Consider the following 21,197-nt stretch of genomic DNA (forward strand, 5'->3'; position numbering starts at 1 on the left):
CTGACCACAGCTCAGTGTCTCAGGGGCTTCAGATCTGGGCACCATGCAATTCCAGAGGGTCCTGCTTTTCACACACTTATCACCAGTTGCTCGAGAGATGATCTTCAGCTTTACAATGCAACAGGAGGTGCTACATCCCATAATGACGTGCCAGGAGGACTCCTTTGTGTGAGTGGTCTTCACTGCTGCAGTAGATTGGCATGCCCACAGGTGATGGGTGCTGGAGGGGGTGTGGCCATTGCAATGGTGTGCTTCTGGGGCGTGGCTAACACATACAGCTCGTGTGGGGGCGTGGCTAAAATGTCTTCTCTATTGAAGGTGTGGCCAAAAGCCAACTACACATGAGCGGCTAAGACATGGTGGTCCTCGGGTGGGCATGGCCAGACGTAGACAGTACGGTGGCTGTGGTCACAGGAGTGACTAAAGGTGTGGCTTGACAGTCAGCACCACCTTAGTGATGCCCTCATGGTGCCAGCTGACTGTAGGCGTCACAGGACATCAGATGGCTCAGTCCTCTGCCACTCATGAGGATGTAAACAAGGATGGTGACAGGAGCAGACTTGTCCCCAAATCACTAAGTCATCATAGGGGTTACTGGCCTCAAGCTGAACCTCAGAGACACTCATCCAGCTGGTACAGCATCGTGCCACTCCAAGTGTGCCCTACTTAAAAATCTGTTTCTTCAAAAAGTCAGAAAGATGCAAACAGGAGATCAAATTAATTACCTGGCATCAAGGTGGGCAGGTGAGTGGGCCTCAGGGCTGGGCACGATCCCCACTTCAGTCTCTGGATGGAGTGAGTGCCCTCTTTGTGACCAGTCCGTGCTCATGTGGCTCTGTCAAAATGTCAGGGTGACAGGTGGCACTTTGTGCATGTATGTGACTGTCTGCATCTGTGTACCCGCGGATCTGACATGAGTGAGTGACATGACAGGGGACACTAACAGGGACCACTAAGTGACCGCTGTACACGGGCGACCATGCTCATCTAAGAGAGTCACATGTCCCTTCTCAAAGGCAAGCAAGAGATAGTTGGTGCCTGTTGTCACTGAGATCCCTCTGAATCCGTTATTGAGTCACTCAGTTTTGTATATAGTGCCTTTCTCCACGGGCACTAGCATAAACCGGGCATCAAGGCACAAGAGCAAAGACAAGTCCAAAGGACCCTGATGGGCAGAGGGGGGGGTCTGTGCAGCTTACCACAATCATTTAAAACATTGAGACAGTACATTTATAGCGCCTTTCATACTTTACATTGACATGCAGCGGCAGGGGCAGGATGCCTCTGGCATGGGATTCACTGTCTGAAGACAGAGGATTGGCATGAGATCTCCAAGGTGCCTTACTCTCGTCTTCATTCCACCATTAGGCTCAACTTGCATGCCACCCATGCCCACCTTTTAATTGCAGTTTACCACCCTCTGCTCCGACCTCAGGCTTCCTGCTGTCTCCAGAATGGCATCCCTGTGTCGGGCTGGCAGCTGGTCAAGTGCCAAATGTCTGGAAATCAGCGCTGAGTTAGGAAACAACGCAGAAGAAATTCTCAGACTGTGAGGGGGGGCATGTGGTGGCCTTGAGATGGGTACTGGTGCACAGAAGGCGAGGTGTGTGTGGGCACTGGGGCACATAAGGCAACGCATGGCGTCGGCACTGGGGCACAAAAGGCGAGGCGTGGGCACAAGCTATCTGATCTGCCGGACGCGCTGGACAAGCACACAGTTGAAGCAGTAGAACTGTTTTCATTGGAGAGGTGAGCCCACTTCCTGAAGGGCACATTTCACCTGGGGGGCTTCTACGACTGCTGACTGTAGGGGGCACTGATGACCCAGCCCAGCTCTAACTGGACCCACTTAGGTGTGAGGGGCCTTGTAGGTGGACACAGGGAGAACATGCTGACACTAAGCAGGGCTCAGGACTGGTACCTGGGGTGGTGGAGACCTTTGACCATGGCATGGGTGCCCTGGACTTGTGTGTTTGGTCCCAGCAGTGACTCCTGGTGTCTGTGTGTGCCCTGATGGCGCCCCCTACTGTGCCTCTTCCTTCACTGACACTCATAAACAGCAAGTCTCTGAAGTGGGACGCTGCTTAGCCCAGTCAGATCAGATAGTGGTGCCATATCACCATGCCACCTGGGTATGCCCTGTGCCAAGACTGTTGCTACTTTTACACATCTCAATGCCCTCAACTTGAACTTTCATTTCCAAGGTGGTCACCTACTTCTCCTCCAGTGTCTCCACTTTGTATTGTAGCACATTGGCCCCTGTAGGGGGCACCGTCGTGTCACAGGACACAGTTAATGTTGTTGGCGTTCAGATGATACTCCGCCAAGGACTTGAACCAAGAGCCAAGACACCACGCACTAAGCCAGCGGTGGTCCTGCTCCTCACTAGGAAGAGGGGACACCAACAATGGCCTGACTGGGATTTGAACCTCAGTCTCTTTGGCCACCACTGTGCCACCAGGGACAGTTTCAGACACTTTGCTCAACTCAGGAGCCAACCCTGAACGGGGTGCCAGCCCACTCACCCACACTGGCCGGTTTAGGGTCGCCAGGTGAACCAACTTACAGGTCTTTGGTGGTGGAGGTTGCAGGGGCTGAAGTGAAGGAGAGAAGCTGACAAGGACACGGGGAGAACATGCAGATGGCACCAGGCCATGCCACCCTCCATGGACACAAGCAGCAAGCAGCAGTCTGGTTTGCCCTTTCGTTGTCCTCCTCAATGCAGCTGCAGCACGGTGGTCTGAGGCCAACTAACATCAACACCAGGCAACCCCCTGATGCTCTTCATCGCCTCTCAGATTTCAAAGCCCCCTGACTCTCAGCGCAGCAAACGAAACAAAGTCCAAGTGGAGCCGAGTGCTGGAAACCCCTGTCCCCAAGCTGGGATGGGCGCCAAAGATGGTGTCTCCTCTGACGGGATTGTGCCCATCACCTGGACCCCACCTAGTCGTGCTGTGTGACCCCAGTGTGGCCTGTGGTTGAAATTACACATCTTATTAAGGAAAGAAACGTCCTCCAGCAGGACAATTCAGTAATCAGGCTGCTTCTGGAATCTTCTAACGACTCCTCGGCAAAATGTCTTGGAGGGAGCGTTCATTAAAATCAGTCTGTGACAGCCTGGTGACAATGGTCAGTGTGGTCATCGTGGTCAGAGAAACAGATTAACAACACAGAATGGAGGTCAGTCAGTCAGCCAGCCATCGCCCAACCTGTTACATCCTAACTACAGGGTGTGACAAATAGAGGCACTGTCGACCCCTTGAACCCTCAGACCACACGTCAGACACCAGATAAAAGTCCAAAGATGAATATTTATTATAATAATAAAGCGCACAAAGCACCACCACTCCACTATACTCAATAGTAATCAATAATCAAATACTCAGTCCTCCAATCTCCCAGACGCTTAGCCACCCTGCCTCCCAACTCAGCTCGTCTGTCTGGGATTTCCCAGAGTCCTTTATGGTCCGTGACCCGGAAGTGTTTCTGTGACTTTTTATCACTTCCGGGTCAGGTAAAAACTTCTCCTTTTCTTCATCAGCCGGGAAGCACTTTATTTCTTCCAACCATGTGACTGGGATTTACTTCCGGGCTGTATGGAAAATAAACGTCTCCTGGCGACCCCGACGTTATCCAGCAGGGCTGTGCATTAATACTCCATAGTCCATGATGCCCTGCTGAAATTCGGGGCATCTCCACGTTGCAAGGAGGGCTCCATCTAGCGGCCTGGGGGTATTGGCCGGGATGAATGGCCGGCCATATCTCACAAGGGTCACGGGGGTCTGCTGGAGCCAATCCCAACCAGCACAGGGTGTGAGGCAGGAAACAAACCCCGGGCAGGGCGCCAGCCCACCGCAGGGCACACACACACACCAGGGACAATTTAGGATCACCAATGCACCAAACCCCCCTGTGCTGTGCATTCAAGCCGCTCTCAGGCTGCCTCATCATTCATGTGGCACAGCGAGTGCCCGTCTCAGCAGTATGCAGGGCCCCCCGACCCTCCCCCATGGCTCTCACCTGCGGAGGCCTAAAAGCATTCCAGGTGTGCGTGTTTACCTGCCACTCTCTGGCTCCTTGTGTTATCAGTCGGCGTTCAGCTGGCGCATGTGGGCGTGCGCTGGCACAGCGAGACGTTATCTCCACGGCACAGAAGGCGGGTGGCGCTCCACGCAGACAGCTGACCTCACGCCTGCTGCCTGTTTTTGATGAAATGTCGTGGAAATCCAAGCAGTGAACTTGACGCTTCCACAGACAGCCCTCATATAGTCCATGCCTGGGCACAAGAGCTCAGGTTCGCACTCCGATGGCTGTCTGTCCACCCCACTGGTCATCCAGCCCCACTGTCCTTAGGAGGCTCCTTTATAAAACTCCTGACCTGCGGTCACTCAGCTCCCTGAGGGTCTGTGCCCACCTTATACCCACCAAGCAATGAGCACCTTGGAGTGACCAAGGCTCCGCATGAAGAGACAACGCAGGCTCAGACTTCCTGGAATTCCTCGTGTCAGTCAGCAAGGGCACCAAGCGCCCAGCGCGCCAGTCAGGCGTGAAACTCTAAGGAGAAGAGTCAGAGGTCAAAGGAGGAATTCACGGCCTGTGAGGGCGAGTGCCTGGTGGGAGGACCTGGGATGGTGACGACGAGGCACATGAGCCCAACAACAGGGCCAGTGACACACATCACCGCTCAACCCTGTGCCACGTCACATCAGGGACGTGTGCCACCTGCTGTCCACGTCCTGTGAAGTCGTCCATGAAGTACGTCACCGCTTGTGGTGATAACAGATGGAGCCCATCACCCCCCAGTGTTCCCCCCATTCTCAGGCAGGGATTACACACTGCAGGTCTCCTGCTCACCGGTGGTCACTTCTTGATGTCCCACACTGTGCCCTGTGTGGCCATATAAGGACCTTGATTTTGATGCTTGGTGCCACCTTCTGGGTGCCCAGAACATGGGTTTGTTCATATTGCTGGGCTCAGGGGTGGGCAGCTGCCTACTCCGGAGGTGCACGAGGACTGGGCATTAGGGTTGGGTGGTCCTCCCCCTGGGCGCCCCATCACACCCGCGGCTCATCTTCAGCGTTTGTCTCTTTAAATATTCTGCCTGGACTGTCGACCGTAGTGCTACATGATGGATGTCCAAATGAGGTGGGCAAAGCGCCAATTTCACGCCATGGCCCACTCAAGCGGCACTTAGACATGATAAAGACGAGGGCCTCAGGAAGCCAGCGAGCTTCGCCTCACGTCGGAGACAAAAGCAGGAAGGCAGCCTGGAAGTCAATGTCTGGGTGGGGCGCTCAGGAAGCGGGACCCTGGGGGCAGCGGGAGAGCAAGGGGCGCCCACGTAATGCCAGACATAATGCCAGGACAGGCAGGCCCGGTATGAGATGTTGAGGAGCGCTGCTCAGCCAGAACCAGCTGTTGAGAGCCTCAGGGTGTAAAGGCGCTATATACAATCAGAGGTCTTATAGTCATTAACTCATCACACAACACACCTCTGCCCATGGCGGGCGTCATCAGCCTGGCGCCAGTTTGTTTCACTTGAGGATTCTTCGCCCGCCAGTATCAGTGCGAGTGACAGCCACCACCTGCACACTGAGCCTTCGTCCCCTGGATGCTCTCAGCAGGCCCCCCTTTGCAAGTACTGCCAGTCTGACATTGTCCAGTAGGGGGTGCCCAGGTCCAGTCTGGCTGAGAGGTGATGTCATCCCAGAGGAAGTCCTGCCCAGCAGCGCCCACTTTGTCTTCCTGCAGCTCCTCCTGATCAGAGGATGTTTCCATTTTCTTTCCGTCCCACCCCATTCCATAGCATGCTGAGGGTCCGCGGCGATCCATCATGGAGATAAGAGGTGCTGCCATTTCCAGACCCCATTAATCCCACTCTTTGAGTCGACCCTCACCCTCGCACAGCCAGTGGTGGATGACACCCTCAAAGGCCTGCCAGAGTCCCACTCAGAGGCGAGTTCAGCCCACACTGCTTGGCACAGAGTCCTTGGCACCCCCACTGGACTGACTCTGCCCTACCTGCCCTGAGTCAGAACAGATGGCTGAGCGGATGGGATGCCTTGCTGGACTGGCACCCCCTGCAGGACGCTTTCCATTTGGCTCCTCCAGACCCTGATTGAGTGAAGGCATTCTCTGGCTCCACTGTGCAGGGCGCTATACAGCAGTTCTGATGAGTGAGCCCTGGCATGGAGCGGCCATTATCGTGCCAGAGCCAGCCAAGCATGCCAAGGTGTTTGTGTCAGGGCTATTTGTGCCCACCCAGTTGTACCCTCCTGCCCGTCTGCTCTTTTCCAGGTGTGTCCACATGTGGTCATCACAGGCTGACCGTGACAGTCGAGGCACCCTAACGAGCTCCAGAGGAAGTGGCTGTCCTCTGGACTGGACCCCAAAGCTTGCACCTCTGTGCCCGTGAAAGGTGCTATATGACGGCAGGCAGGGCTTTGTGATTATGAACATCTCCTCTCAGCTCCCCTGACGTGGGGTCTACTCTGGGCTCTGTCACAGTCAAATGACAGGCGCCCCCTGCTGGCCGTGTCCATCTACTACACCTCTGGACATCAGACTTGTGGTGCCTGGCATGTTGAAGCACCCCTGTGGCTAAGGTGCCAGCCTGTGCCCGTCTGAGTGAGACACTATATATGTTTGGTATAAAGGAGTGCCCGATATGTACAGGCGCTATACAGAAGCACAAGTCAGGGATGCTGCACTGCCTTACTTTGACTAGCAGGCCTCACCCAGGTGACACGGGCAGAGCTGCCTGGCACTTTTGAAGAAGCGGGCACAGAGCAGATAATTATAATCTTGTAGACGTCGATCCAGTCAAAGTGGAACACAAGCCGGCTGACTCTGCACTCCCTCTTAATATAGCGCCTTTTCTAGCAAGTGAAGTGTTGTTTTTAAATGACTAGAGTGGCGTTGGGCTTGAACCCCTTATAATCTTAGGAGGTGCCACCCAGCGCCCTCCTGGGCCCTCACCTCATTCCTGCCCTCTGATTTTCAGCCATTTGCTTTCTGCTGCTTTGAGTGGCATTTGAGCAGCGCCGGGTTGCCATGACTTCACAAATCAGAAACGATGCCCCCCCGAGTCAGTCGGTGAACTTAACAAGGAGACGGCGCCATGAAAGACAAAGCTGAAAGGTGTGGGCATCAGCAGCAATGTAAATGGCATACCTATCAAGGAGGAGCCTCTCAGGGTGCCAATCCACTGCAGGGTGCCGTCATGCCCACTGGGCCAAGCTGGAGCCTTTGAGATGTAGGAGGACAAAGAGCAAACCCTACATGGGCATGGCTGGCACAAGAAATCTATCCAGGCCAGGATCTGCACCCAGGACTGCCACCTGCTGTGCCACATTAAGCACCTGAGACAAGTTCTAATGCACCACCATTATTGAACCTTCTTAATCCAGTGTGACTTGGAGCCCATCCTAGCAGGGCAGGGTGCCAAGTAGGAACTGGGATGCCAGTCCACCACTATGCTCACCGACATATAGGACCGACATCAGCGTGGTGACCTCAAGGACAGTGGGTGGCATTTCAGCACAGTTAGGGAACACCAGTAAGAAAGAAGAGCGTGACAAGGACAAGTCAGGTGCTGGACGTCTGCCTGTGAGGCTTTAAGGGTCAGCTTGTGGTGACGACCAGCAGAAGTGTGAGTGTGCGTGTGTGTGTCTGTGTCTGAGTGTGCGCGTGTGAGTGTGTGTCTGTGTGTATGTGTGTCTGTGTGTGTGAGTCTGTGTGTGTGAGTGTGAGTGTGCGTCTCGTCTGTGTCTGTGTGTGTGTCTGTGTGTGTGCGTGTGTGTGTCTGTGTGTGCACGTGTGTGTCTGTGCGTGTGTCTATCTGTCTGTGTGTGCGCGTGTGAGTGTGTGTCTGTGTGTGTGAGTCTGTGTGTGTGAGTGTGAGTGTGCGTCTCGTCTATGTCTGTGTGTGTGTCTGAGTGTGAGTGTGCGTCTGTGTCTGTGTGTCTGCATGTGTGTCTGTGCGTGTGTCTGTCTGTCTGTGTGTGTGTCTATCTGTGTGTGTGTGAGTGTGTCTGTGTGTGTGTCTGTCTGTCTGTGTGTGCTCGTGTGTGTCTGTGTGTGTGTCTGTGTTTGTGAGTGTGAGTGTGTGTCTGTGTATGTGTGTGTGTCTCTGTCTGTGTGTGTCTGTGTGTGTGTGTGTCTGTGTGTGCGCGTGTGAGTGTGTGTCTGTGTCTGTCTGTCTGTGTGTCTGTGTGTGTGCGTGTGTGTGTGTGTGTGAGTGAGCACACATTCTGGACGACCGCAGCTTTTGCCCAACATGACGCCACATGCCATCCTCAGTAGTGCCGCCGCCGCCGTTCCACACAATAGACCGCTCAATAGGCGCTTATCATGCAGACCACCAGCTCCGGGGGTCTTCACAGGTGACTTTGTTTTCCACAGGACCTCCTTTTTTACTTCCAGGTGTTGTTGAAAAGGCCTGAAAAGATGGGAGCTGCGATTTCCTTACTAACAAAAGTCCCAGAAGGTGACGAGGGATGTGACGGTGACGGCAGCTCATTCAGCTCAATGGGTCACTTGGCCTCAAAGAACGCGGGCACCTGTGGTACAAGCCAGCCGGCTTGGATTGTCTTTTGGATTCAGACGTGATGTTCCAGCATGTGGATGGCGGCACTTCAGAGGGCCAGCAGGAATGTGCAGGCGGTCAGAGCGGGCGTATTGCTCGTCTTCATCAAGAGACAATGCCAACTTCCTGCGCTGATGAACGACTTCTGTGGCAAACAGGGCACCACTAAGCTTCAGTTCAGCAGGCAGACCAATCACAGGACATGTCATGATGCCAAATGATGCCAAAAAGGCCGCACTGTGAGTGGCTAATCACAAGTGACAGAAGAGTGACAGACCCATGCAACTTTCTTCCAATTGGTCCCCTTCTTCTCCTCTGTGCCAGTCCAGGCCACCACCCATCTCAATGTGCCAGGCATTGTATGGTCACTTCTGGGGTCAGAGGGGCACCGTGCAGCATGGAGGACAGGAGGACTCGGCTCAAAGTCATCTTGGAGAAGACTGGTGAGTTTGTGGGGCTCAATGGCCGTCTTTGTCACTGCCCTTCTGATGTGCCAGCTGACCTCTCCTGTCTGTGGCCGCATGCTGCCAACATTGGCCTTTGTGTGCCCACCAAGCTGACCATGGCATTTATGCTGTTGTTTGAGGAGGCCTGGGTGTCCCTGGTATCTGCTCGGCTGCTTACCCTGTGGCTCCCTTGGTGCACATTGCCCACTCTGTCAGGGTAGTTGTCTGTCCTTTCTGGTGCCCCTGTTCTAGGGCACATACAGGGATTACCCCCACTCTGACAGTGCCCATACTCCAGCACTGGCATGTCTAGATGTTAATAATATTACACTTTATCTAATGCCCACCAGGCCAGCCATTACGTGCCAAGGCACTTTACCCCACGTCTGAGTGGCTGGGTGCTGTGCTGGCACAATGGGTAGTTTGGCTACATTGCTGCCTGAACTCTCGCCCAGTGGTGCGGAGTCTCTGCAGGTTGTGCCCGAGTTATCGTGGGCTTCCTCCAGACACCTGCAGGGATGTGCCCAATGACCACCCTCTGTGGCTGGGCAGACCCCGGAGAAGACAAATCAAGTGTCCTTGGCCACCAGGGGGATGACACTTATGACCCTCACTGTGGAGGGGAGATAGGACAGCAAGGGGCAGCATAGAGCACATTCAAGGAGTGGTGCCAGGCCTGCCAAGTCCACTTTGAGGGCCACCTAATCTGTGCAGGTCAAGGGACCCAAAGGGTGATTGCTCACTCACCAGCCTGGCACGTGTTCCCCATTGGCATTTATGCTAGTGACAATGCTGAGGATTGATGTGGGGGACAAGAAGGTAGTTGGGGGGATGGTAGTCTGAAATGGTCAGCGCTGGCATGTGCAGTGGGCACCTCGACTAAAGCAGCGGAAGTGGCGCCCCCTACTAACTGACAGAAACCAGGGTGCTGCTTGAACGAGAGAAAGTGAAAAGGGCCAAAGGAAAGAAAACGATTGACTGGCTGAGTGTTTGACCGTTCCATTGATTGATTGATTGATTGATTGATTGATTGACATTCAAGCATCCAAACCGTGGTGGGGCGCACGCGGGTGTCAAATTCTCGTTCCGCGACTTAAACATGAAAAAGAAAAAGCGGCGACAGCGGGGCACACGCGGTGCAAGGGCGCCATCTGCTGGTCGGCTCGCGTACTTCAGCCGCGCTCGTCCTCCAGGTTTATTAATGATAACAATAATAATAAATCAATCAAATAATTCATGAACGCGCTTTACAAAGACCATGAGGTGCCACCTCAGGCCCCACCAATGTGCAGCAGCCACCTGCTTGATGTGACGGCACGGCAGCCACACTCCCACACACATATAGTGCCTTTCACGAGCGACAGGCCAGTCCACATCTCATTTAACTCTTAAATCCCCGGCTGTTTGAGTGACTTGCCTGGGGTCACCCGCCTCAGCCACTGAGCCCCACAGCGGGGCACCTCTGGCTCTCTGGACCCTCGGGATGACCACCGCTAGTCAGCTGCTGTCTGCCCTCCCTTCATATACCAAACTGGTGAATTTCCAAAGCCATCTTCCTGTGTGGACATTTGGGCTTTGAGAGGGCATTTTGTGTCACTCAATAAACACAAAGACCCCAAAAAGATTTGGGGTGCAGCATTGCATTTAGTTGGTGACATTTTCATCACAGTTTTTGCAAGTCCACCACATTCTGGACGTTCACTGCATTCTAATATAATATTCTCTCTTCTATGCCCACTCATCAGGTGAGGTGCCCCTTCGTCTTCCAGCCTTGGACGGACTCGGACCCTCGACCAGCCCACCAAAAGGAACAAAATGTCGTTGGGCTGTGGGTCTGACAAGCGTACTCTAGGATGGTCGCAGGTTTCTTCATGATTTCTTCATCACAATTCCTTTACTGAGGCGTCACTGCTTCCTGTAGCTGTTAATTAATAACTCAAGTTTCATAAACAATAAGCCCATAAAAGTGTGAAACTGCCTGCACGTTTTTGTAACAAACGCTCGAGAAATAAGAAAGTCACCGCCAGCTGAATTTACCGCGAGAACTCGGCGGGACCTTCGACGCGGGTCTGACCGCTCCAATATGGCGGCCGCACAGCCGTATCGCCTCCATTGGACACGGCAGCGCAGTGCGCCCTCTACGGGTGGCCACCTGTACTTCCAGGCTCAGCTGTGCGCATGCACACACACCCCCCCCATCACGTGACTGTACTGTAGCTGCAGACCTCCAGAGCTCCACTCCATCGAGGAGGTTGTCGCCTTACATTACACGTCAGTGATGACACCTCGCTATGCTATGGTTAAGATTTTTGGGGGTCTGCCTCAAGTCAAATAAACCAAAGGACAGAAGCCTGCGATCCAACAGGCTGTCCAGCGGAGCTGCGGTGGTCTGAAGATGGACTCATCGCCCTTTAACACTCCTTTCTGGTGACCGACCACCGGGTTCATATGGCGAGCGTGCCCACCCTGGTGCCAATTAACTGTCGCCGCCTTATACCCCGAAGCTTTCCAGCGCGGTCAGATCATTGTGACGACTTCATTTTCCGCTTGTCCCGTCCCGGGCTGAGCGGCTTTGGCTCGAATTCCATTACCGGGGTGGCAGAGCGATTGTTGAGTTGACAGTGTGCCGCGCAGACAGTGCCACTTCCGCTGTCAATCAATCAATCAAACAGTGCCACTTCCGCTGTCAATCAATCAATCAGAGGGGTAAGCAGACGGCAGGCACCCTTTAAACGGACCGTGACGCCCCTCCGGGAGCTGGCGAGGAGGACGTGCCCTTGTCATCGGGAGTCGCCACCTCACTGGGTCGCCTCTTCAGATCCTCTCTGTCGTCGCCCCCCGTGCCCAGTTGTTGCATCACGCGCTCCTGTTTATGGCTCCTGCTCTTATTTTCGTGCCGCCGTTCCCCGCATGTTGCTCAACGTCCTTTGCGACTGGCATCCATTCCACGAAGGCCTGGCACGACCCTTGCATGTCCATCTGTGTGCACCTGTCGCCGTGTCCGGGTCCCTGTCCTCGTGCTCTTCTTTGCCTGCCGAAGCGCTGTGTCATAGTGGTGACAAATCGCCATATCAAGTAAACAACAACGGAATGTCCTGTTTGTGTCCCCGCCGGCTGGCCGCGTGACCGTCCTCGGGTTACCGCGCTGCCCACCTCTATAAATTCGGAGGGACCGCCGGGTGCTGGCAGGACACGCGACACGACTGCCATTTCTTGACCTGCTCGACAGCGACTTTGCCAAAAAGACGAGAAGCTTTGTGCTTTGATCTGACTTCTTTATTTCTGCCTTGCTAGCCGAGTGCCGGGATGCTCGGAGTGGACCACCAGACCGGCCGGACCCCCACAGCCGCCGGCCCCCACCTGGAGAGCCTGGAGCGCCAGCTGAGCTGTCCCATCTGCCTGGAGCTCTTCAGCAAGCCGGTGCTCATCCTGCCGTGCCAGCACAACCTGTGCAGGGGCTGCGCCAGCCGACTCTACGAGACTCACAACCCCTACCACTACACGGGGGGCGTGTTCCGATGTCCGACGTGCCGCTATGAGGTCTACCTGGACCGCCACGGGGTCGGGGGGCTGCGGCGGAACCTGTTGGTGGAGAACATCGTTGACATCTGCAGGGAGCAGCAGGCGCGCGACAGCAGCAAATGCGCGTCCACGAGCGGCGACGGCGGCGAGCCCTTGTGCGCCGAGCACGAGGAGGAGACGCTCAATGTGTACTGTCGCACCTGCCAGGTGCCCACCTGCTCCCTCTGCAAGGTGTTCGGGGCGCACAAGAACTGCGAGGTCTGCCTCCTGTCGGACGTCTACCTCAGCCGGAAGGGCGAGCTGGCCCGGGCCGTGGACGCGCTGGGAGCCCGGAGGGACGGCGCGCGGGCGGCCGTCGAGGAGCTGGAGGGGCTGGCTAAGAGGGTCGCAGAGGGCGGCCGGCGTCAGAGGGACACGTTAACGGAGAGATTTGAGGCGCTCTGCGGGGTCCTGCACGAGAAGAGGGCGGCGCTGCTGCTGGAGGTCGCGCAGGAGGAGGAGGCCCAGCTGGAGACCGTGCGCGGCCTGATCGAGCGCCACCAGGGGGCGCAGCGGGACATCGCAGCTCTGCTGCAGACCGCCCTGCTAGCCGTGGAGGAGCAGCCCCCCGCCGCCACGGCAGCCTCGTTTCTGCTCACGTCCGGTGAGCTCCTAGCACGGATCAGGACGGCCGCCCAGCGGGTACCGCTTCCCGTGCCCAAGTCGGACAGGGAGGGCAAGGAGCACTTGCACTGCGCAGTGGGCACGGAGCAGGCAGAGGCTGCGCTGCGCAGCCTGGACTTTGACGGCGAGCGCTTCGAGGACGCCGCGCAGGAGCTGAGGGACGTGGAGGGCTGAGGCCTGCCAGTGGGGGGCGCAGTCCAGAGCATGGGCGGGAAAAGATATTAAAAAAAGAAAAATGGACCCTGAAACGAGTCGCACGGTGGCGCCAAAGAGCTGCGCTGAAAAAAGCTGAGGGGCCAATGGCGTCCCGGACTGTTGGGCTTGACGGCGACCGGGCGGGGTTGGGGGGCAAAGAAATAAAACATAACGTGAGAAGTGAAGGCGCCTGCGCTGTCCGTCTGTCTGAATGCCCTCTGCCCCCTGTCACACATTTTGTCATACTAGTATGTCCACCTCAGAAAGGCGCTATATAAAGTGACCAGTGTCACCGGTCTCATCATAGGGACGCCATGTAAAGTTGTAAAGGTCCCACTGGCTCTCAATGGAAAGCCCACTGAAAGGTGCTATATAGCCGATGCCATCAAAAGGCGAAGAGCAGACTCTGGGCACCTATGTTGTGTGTCATTGTGTCTACTGTGGCACCAGTGGGTGGCCATGTGTGCTACACTATTCAGGTGCACAAATAGGAATTTAACTACCAATGTGACAATAGTGCAAAGGCGCTATATACAGTAATAATGAAGGTGGCAGCCACAAAGCTCTGGTCCAGCACACCATCAGCTTGGCTGTCTGCCCACTCTACCACCATCTCCCTCTTAGAGACAGGCCACCTATCTGACTGCACCTTCTTACCAGGGCACATTTGTCAGCCATGGTGCCAACATGGACAGGATTTGAGAGGCAAAAGGCCAGGCCAGTGCCAGCTGAGGGAAATGGACACCTGGGAGAAAAAAATGTAAGGAAGACTTAGGGCGGGCAAAGCAGAGTGCCACCTGGACAACAGCTTGGCCAGTAAGATGCAGTGACCTCCCTGGGTTTGAGTCACATTAGTCTGTGAAATGCTTGCCCGCTGTGCCCATTACATTTCCTCACAAGACAACGGCACATTACATGGCGCAGCACCTGGACTGGAGTTCGGCTGGCACAGCTGGTAGGGTCTCATGCTCACACGAAGCCAGGGTGCAGTGCAGAGGACATCAGATAGACAAGCTGGTCATCTTGCCCATCCAGAAGTCTCAAGGACTCTCCAAACTTTTGGTCACCCAAGGTCTTGTCACCAGCCAGGTCACATGAGTGGGTCATTTGGAAGGTTCAGAAGAAAACCTGCATAGCAGTGCGCACAGGTGGTCTGTCCACCCCCACGGTGGCCTTGTACCCCATGGCCCTCTGTTCACATTTTCATTTTAGTGGAAGGGTGGCACAAGTGGCATGTGAGATGCCCACCTCGTGGCCTGTAGATGGCGATGAATCAGTGTCCAGTTTGCCCCGTAAATGTCACCACACAGTCCAGCATTGAATGATGTAGTGCCCATTATAGCTCCTTTCAAAAGCTGTATGGCTGTGCCAGGCTGAGTGGGCACCATCACAATCAGGTTCTTCCCATTTTACGCACATCCATGATTAGTGGCATCACCCCCTCTTTGTCTTGCTCTGCACAAAGCTGGCTTTGTGGATGGTCATCACGCGGGTGGAGGGTGTGATGGTTGGCAGTTTAGAAACAAAGGGTTGGTGCCAGCTGCTGTCCCTTGTAAGGCTCGTATCTGAAAAAAAAAAGGAACAAAACGGATTGATGCCCTGGATGGTGGGCAGTGGATGAGCCTCATGCTGCCACCCGTTGGCTCTCGAGGTGCCCACACTTACTTTCTCACTTCTTCAAACAGGTTGCTCATCTTCTCCACCATCGACATGAGCAAACCTTTGACCTGAGCGGAAAGAAGAAGCAGAAGATAAGATAGCCACTGAGGGTCATCAGGGTGACCACAGGGTGACATTTCCTATGGCTTTTACAAAACAGTACGCTGGTCACAGCTCCAGGGACTCTGGTTCAAGCCTCAGCCCGGTCACTGACCCCACAGCTGATGGGCCTGGCATGCACGAGGGTGCCCTATGGTAGACTGGCATCCTTCCCTGAGTTGGCCTCTGCCAAGCCCGTCCTGCACCAGCTGAACTCAGAAGGTGGGCGGCTCCTGCAGAGGCCCAGGCCGTGTGCCCACGCTGGTGTCCCGGTGACCAGTTGTCGATGCCCACCTGAATCTTGAGCTCGTTGGTGTAAATCTCCTGCAGGACGGCCTGCATCTGCTGGAACTGCTGCTGCTGCTGCTGCTGCTGCTGCTCCTCCTCGCACTTCCTGCTTTCCGGGCTCTCGGCGGCGGGTGTGCCATCCTTGCTGGCAGGCACTGCTGCTGAGCCTTTCACTGCCACTTTCTTCTCTTTCCCTTTGCCCTTCTTGGCAGGCGGCTGGAAGACAAAAATGAGCAGCCGTTAGGGTGTCACTGACCAGAGCCCTCCGGAAGAGGACAGGCAGCCTGTGCCACTGCTGCTAACGTGAGGGTCACATGAGATGGCCAGTGGGGGTCTGGGGTCTAAAATGAGCAAAAACTAAACTCTGCATGGCTGTGGTATTCACTAGAGTGGACACTGAGTGACCTCACTGGCACAGCAGCCCACATGCCACAACGCTATAGCACCACAGTCCTACAAGTTCAGATTTACAAATGGACAGGGGACAAAGGTGACAGGAGCCTTCAATCGGGATGTGTGGCTCCTGAGGACAGTAAGAGATGGGCACCCCAAGTGCCAGGGCATTGCCAGTTTATAATGCTGGGCTCCATCTCATCACTGCTCTCAAGATAAAGCTGAGTTCAGGTGGGCACCCTCCACCCACCGAAGGGGAAGGCCAAAATAACTAAGTGAGGGGCGCAGAGCACAGGGAGGACCGACTGGCCCACACTGGGTGACAGATGGTGGCCTTGAGCCCAGCCAGCACTCTTACCGGCTTCTTGGCCTTCTTGTCCTCCTTGTCCTTCTTGTCCACTTTATCGCTCTTGGCCTTGGCTCTCTGGGTGGCATCCGCCGAGATTTCGCTTTCCTCATTCACTGCAGGAGAAACAGGAGGAGATGCTGGGTGAAAGGGCAGTGCCAGCACCCAAGGCCAAGTGAAAATACCCTATGAGGCCCCAAAGCTGTTGGTCTGCCCACCCCGGTCACTCCTGCCAATCACAGCAGCCCACACCCACCCTGACTTTGGGTCTCAGTTCCCCATAATCCTCCATGCTTCCCCTCTGCCCACCCATCTGTATGCCAGGTATTGGTTGGCAAAAGGGTGGTGAAGTAGGCCAGTTTGGGCACAATGCCCACAGACAGGTCACCGAGTGCCGCCACCTGTCACTTGCTTCAATGCAGTGCCACCATGGCTGCTGTGAAGGTCTTCTGCAGCAATGTGGCACACACAGAGTGGGTGGTGAGGGTGGCACATTCTCCTTCTGGCCCACTTCTGTCCCTCAAGGACACACAGGCTGACTGATCCGGGTGTCTCTTGACCCTCTCACTCGTGTCAAAGGAAGCCCAGGTGGGCATCACAAAGAGCACTTAAAAGCTGGCGTTCCACTTACGGGTGTTCTCCTGCAGCTCCTCCACCCAGATGTCCTTCTTTGTGATGCCCAGAAGCTGCCTGAGCAGCATGGCGTGCCCGACCATGTTGTCAATCACTTCTCGCCACAGCTCAAGACTGCAAAGGAGGGACACGTGGCGGTCATTAGCAGTGTGATGCAGGTGCCCACTTGAAGACTCCCAGAGGGTCCCCTAAAACCGAAGGTTCACCTGCTGCCACCTAGAGGGCGGAAGGGTTGCTACAAGCTAGCTGGCCCAGAGAACTATGGCTGGGGTACCCAAGAGGGGCACTCAGGTTAGATGGAGGGTACATATGAAAGGCGCTATATAACAGAGGGACTAGCAGAGAAGTAAAGCATGAAACATTATAGACGGACATGAAAGGCGCTCTATAAAATCTGCTTGACAGCGGCTCTCTATGTGGAAGGAACTACATGTTGAAGGTGTGGCTACAAACAGATGTGAAAGGCGCCATATAACAGACTGCCGAGGCCAGGCCCCTGCGCCAACTCACCAGATGTGGTAGAAGAGGTCCATGTGCACGGTGTACTGAGGCCTGCTGAGCTCCATGACACAGCTGTTGATCTCCGGCAGGGCTTCCTCCAGCCACTCCTGCTTGTCCACCTTGGTGCCGAGGATGGCCTGTGACGAGTGACCAGCCCAGTAAGAAAAGGTGTCAGGTCGCGGGACCCCAGGCTGGCAGAGGTGGGCCATTCTGGACACAGGGTCTCGGGTCACCGGGCCCACACTCGAGGCTGACCACTCACCTGCTTGAAGTGTGTGACGTTCAGGTCCCACTCGCCGGGTCCGATCCATTGGCTCCACAGCACCTTCAGGTTCTCCACTGCCGTGTGGACGTAGTGAAGCTGTGGTGGACACAAAGGACAAGTCGGTTAACCTCAGGCCACTGGGGGAACTCAAGCAGGTGACTATCGCTGTCCACATGACAACTCCTCAAGGGTCAGCCGCCGTGGTGACGCACCCTTGGGTTCTGCTGCTGGAAGACGTCCTCCTGCGTGAGGTAGGTGCTCGCCGGAGAGCTTGGCCGGTGAGGAGTGCAGACCCCGGCCAGCATGCGGTCCACGATCTGCACCACCATCCTCTGGTCCTCCTTGGCCTGCAGTGCTTGCTGTTGGGCACAAAGATGGCGTGTTAGAAGTCAGAGGCACACACAACGGGCATCTCGAGTTGAATGGCGACATCCATGGGCAGCGGAGCTCGCTCAATGATGGCGTCCACCGAGTTGGCCTGCCAGCTGAACCAAACACATCATGTGGCCGGGCACCACCCAACTGCCTGGCACAAAATGAGGACTTGGTGTGGCTGAGTGAAAACCCCTGGCATCTCAATGCTGGACAGGGGGGTTCAGGCCAGCATGCCACACTGCCCTGCTGAGCCACCCTGAGCTGAGGGAGCCTTCAAGAAGCAGAGGCCCCCCCCCCCACTCCAGAGCTGCCCACTGTGTGCCCCATCAATGCCACAAAATCATTCGACCCACCTCAATCTCCCGCCAGACTGCCACCGTCAAGTCGATGTGAAGGGCGACGCCGCGCATTTTCACCTCGATGCCCGCTCCCCCAGGCAGAGCCGGGTATGTCGACATTTGCCAGGACTCGCTGAAGATGCCCGGGTCAGGCGACTTAAATGAGAAGAGGATCTGCTGCTTGTCTCCCGGGAGGATGACACCTGCAGTAAAAAGGACGCGGCTGTGGATGGCGCTGGGCAGCGAGTCCCCTTGTCCGATTTCACAGATGACCTGGAGGGGACGCCATTGCCCCCCTCGTGATCAACATGTGACCATTCTACACCTTGGGTCACCACAAGGGCCAGCGGGGTGCAGCGGAAAGGTGGATGGGTCACTTGGCACCCACCTGAGTTCATGTTGAAGTAGAAGCGCTGCACTTTGACCAGGCTGTGTGCCTCCTTGAAGCTTGGTACGTGTGGCAGCGGGCGCCAGTTGTAGTAGATGACCGTGGGCGCGTTATTGAGGATCTCGATGCAGGATGTGGCCGTCACATTCTCAAAGGCCTCGAAGACGAGCTCCGTGATGTAGGCGGTGGGCATCTGCAAAAGAACACATGCACGGGTGAGGGGGCACTCTGCTTCGGGCAGTCACTCTGGTGGTCCGCGCCCGGCTACCTGGTATGCGGCGTAGCTCTGGATCCAGCTGTCGGGCCTCCCGTTGAACATCAGGGTGGGCTCCAGGATACGGTCCAGCAGCAGCTCGGGGTACTCCTCCTCCAGGAACTCCCTGAAAGGCAAAGGGCTCGTTAGGCGGCCCACCTCAAGCCCTCGAGTGCTGCTGCAATACCCCACTTTCTGTGGGCGCCCTCTAGTGCCCAGGTAGTCGCCGCCAGCCTCTGCCTTACTGTCAATGGGGGGCATCTGGACGGACTTGTGTGGTCAAAACACAGCCACGCCAGTCCAGGGTCAGCAGTGGCCGGTGGAGGTCAAGTGACCAGCACCCAGCCAACTGAACAGCTGCCCATAATGCCAAGGTAAGGGTCGCTCTGCTGACAGAGAGGAGGCCTGTGAAGACCCCCAAGACACTTCATGGCTCGGTCAGCGAGTGGGTGGTGTCATCGGCCTCCTCACGCCCACTGTGGCCCACCGAGAAGCGCCGCCATGTCAGAGGTGCCCTTCACTGACCTCTCAAACTCCTCCTGCAGCGATTTCTCGGTCGCCAACTGCTCCTTCCTGATTCGCTTCTCAGTCAGGATGATGGACAGGCGGTCCATGCCCGGCACCTGGCAGGGCGACACAAAGCCACTCATCGTAGTGAGACTCGCAGCATTGGGGCCCCGTCCCCTCCGGCAGGCCTCCCACCCACCTTCCCTTTGGCGCCGTCCTCCTGGAGCTCATCTTCACTCGCCAGCCTGTCGTCGGGCTCTGGAGACAAACACAAGAGGACAGGGTGAGGGGCAGTGGTGCCAGTTGACCACGATGGCCCAGCCCTTGTCTGTCGCTGTCATGTGAGTAGTGGTCTGCTGCACCTCGAGAAGCCCCTGTGCTCAGCTGTTTACCATTTGGTACTGGGGGTCCGATCAGTTTTGGCAAACGATGACATGGCTGTGTGCTGCTATGGACTGGCCGAATCTGGCCCTGTCAATCGCACTGTGACGTGGCGCTATATAAAATAAAAGCGGGGCCGTGTGTGCCCACTACTGCCCCACATGCAGTGCTGCCAGGGCAGGCTGTGGCCCCCACAACTCGGCCGTGTGCCACTCTCACCTTGTTCAGCATTCTCTTTGGGACGTTCATCTGCCCTCCTCTTCATGTCGGCCTGGTGGGGGGAAACGAAGGCCAAGTTGGTGAGAGAGGCGGGGCACCAGCTGGCACTCATTTGAACCGGTGGCCAGCCGGAGGGGAGCAGGCTGAGGGTGGAGATGTCAGCATGGAGGCACCTAACCCCCCCAAAGTGGATGACAGCCCTGCATGCCCTCATCCCAGTGACATCCCCACCCATTTGACCGCCACATTGTGTGATTTTGTCCATCTGTGTGCCCAGCTGACTGTGCCCTGGTGCCACTCCATGCCCAATTGCCGCCACCCTCAGCCCACTCTGGCTGGCATCACTTTACCCGTGGGCACCGGCGGCTCTTCATCCGCAGTAAATGCAGCCACTTCATCTTCTGAAACAGATGAGAGGAGAGGCTGAGCTATATAGCGCCTTGACACCTTCACAGCCTAACTTGTGAAAGGCAGACCCCACTTCATATCCCCCCATGCTGCCAAGTGCTCCCATTTGGAACTTTTGGTTAGTACTGGCACCTCAGTCCACCTGACCTCCACAGGTGCCCCATTGTGAAAGACGCTATATCAAACATGAGCAGCACACAAGCCCCCCCCCCCCGAAGGTGCTGCAGCCAGGAGACTGTACCATCTAAACAGAAGACCATGCCCAGGGGGTTATGGGCATCTTGAAACAGGCAAAATGAAAAGGCCACAGTGCTGGGCATCAGGACAGTTGGGTGGTGCTGCCTGGCATGAAGCAGCCTCTAGGGGGGAGAGTGGAGCTGCACACAGACAGACACAGACACCAGGTGGCGCACCAATCTTGCTGAATGAGTGAAATCCATGAAATGCAGAGAGGGAGCCAGGAGGGCACCAGCCAGGCCAAGAGTGGGTACCCAAGTGTACAGAGACCAGGGGGCACACACCTGGCAATGCCCAGTCATTCTACTGCCCAACATACAGACTCCAGCCTTACCTCTGGCTGCGGGACAACACAGGTGGAGTTGGGAAAGGCCAGGACATAAAAATGGGAAATGCCAACATTTTGGGGGGGGGGGGGGGGGGGGGGGGGGGGCAGGAGACCAGGAAATGCCAGGAATGAGGGCATTAGCAGAGGAGGTGGGCACCAAGTGTTA

The 21,197-nt window shown here is 56.0% G+C and overlaps 2 protein-coding genes across 5 annotated transcripts; one reads left to right on the forward strand and one right to left on the reverse strand.

Annotated features, from left to right (window-relative positions):
* The first annotated feature begins 11,889 nt into the window (after window positions 1–11,889).
* Window positions 11,890–13,417, forward strand: LOC114656460 (tripartite motif-containing protein 54-like). Its single transcript, XM_051930944.1, has one exon. It carries the CDS (start codon window positions 12,340–12,342, stop codon window positions 13,390–13,392), a length of 1,053 nt encoding a protein of 350 aa, XP_051786904.1. The 5' UTR covers window positions 11,890–12,339; the 3' UTR covers window positions 13,393–13,417.
* Window positions 13,418–14,197: 780 nt separating this feature from the next.
* Window positions 14,198–20,518, reverse strand: LOC114656678 (MYCBP-associated protein-like). Of its 4 annotated transcripts, XM_051930941.1 has the most exons (15): window positions 20,409–20,518; window positions 20,059–20,110; window positions 19,658–19,716; window positions 19,477–19,574; window positions 18,967–19,078; window positions 18,699–18,891; window positions 18,326–18,513; window positions 17,810–17,956; window positions 17,595–17,693; window positions 17,342–17,469; window positions 16,830–16,945; window positions 16,211–16,314; window positions 15,466–15,675; window positions 15,079–15,140; window positions 14,198–14,978 (listed from the first exon to the last, which is right to left on the reverse strand). In XM_051930941.1, exons 1-15 carry the CDS (start codon window positions 20,454–20,456, stop codon window positions 14,930–14,932), a joined length of 1,665 nt encoding a protein of 554 aa, XP_051786901.1. In that variant the 5' UTR covers window positions 20,457–20,518; the 3' UTR covers window positions 14,198–14,929. The 4 variants fall into 4 exon arrangements, 3 of the variants coding, with proteins under 3 accessions (XP_051786901.1, XP_051786900.1, XP_028664144.2); XR_007935650.1 differs by having other exon boundaries at window positions 15,079–15,675; XM_051930940.1 differs by having other exon boundaries at window positions 14,198–15,675.
* Between the last annotated feature and the right edge of the window lie 679 nt (window positions 20,519–21,197).

This window comes from Erpetoichthys calabaricus, chromosome 8 (assembly GCF_900747795.2).
Source record: "Erpetoichthys calabaricus chromosome 8, fErpCal1.3, whole genome shotgun sequence".
NCBI lineage: Eukaryota > Metazoa > Chordata > Cladistia > Polypteriformes > Polypteridae > Erpetoichthys > Erpetoichthys calabaricus.

What these genes read in the sequence shown, in the direction of transcription:
- LOC114656460 (XM_051930944.1), top strand. Translation starts at nt 12,340, where the DNA reads ATGCTCGGAGTGGACCACCAGACCGGCCGGACCCCCACAGCCGCCGGC.
- LOC114656678 (XM_051930940.1), bottom strand. Translation starts at nt 20,456, where the DNA reads ATGAAGTGGCTGCATTTACTGCGGATGAAGAGCCGCCGGTGCCCACGG. An exon ending in AGAGCCGCCGGTGCCCACGG is followed by an intron (nt 20,111 to 20,408) that starts GTAAAGTGATGC and finishes TCCCCCCACCAG; the next exon opens with GCCGACATGAAGAGGAGGGC. An exon ending in AGGACGGCGCCAAAGGGAAG is followed by an intron (nt 19,575 to 19,657) that starts GTGGGTGGGAGG and finishes TCGCCCTGCCAG; the next exon opens with GTGCCGGGCATGGACCGCCT.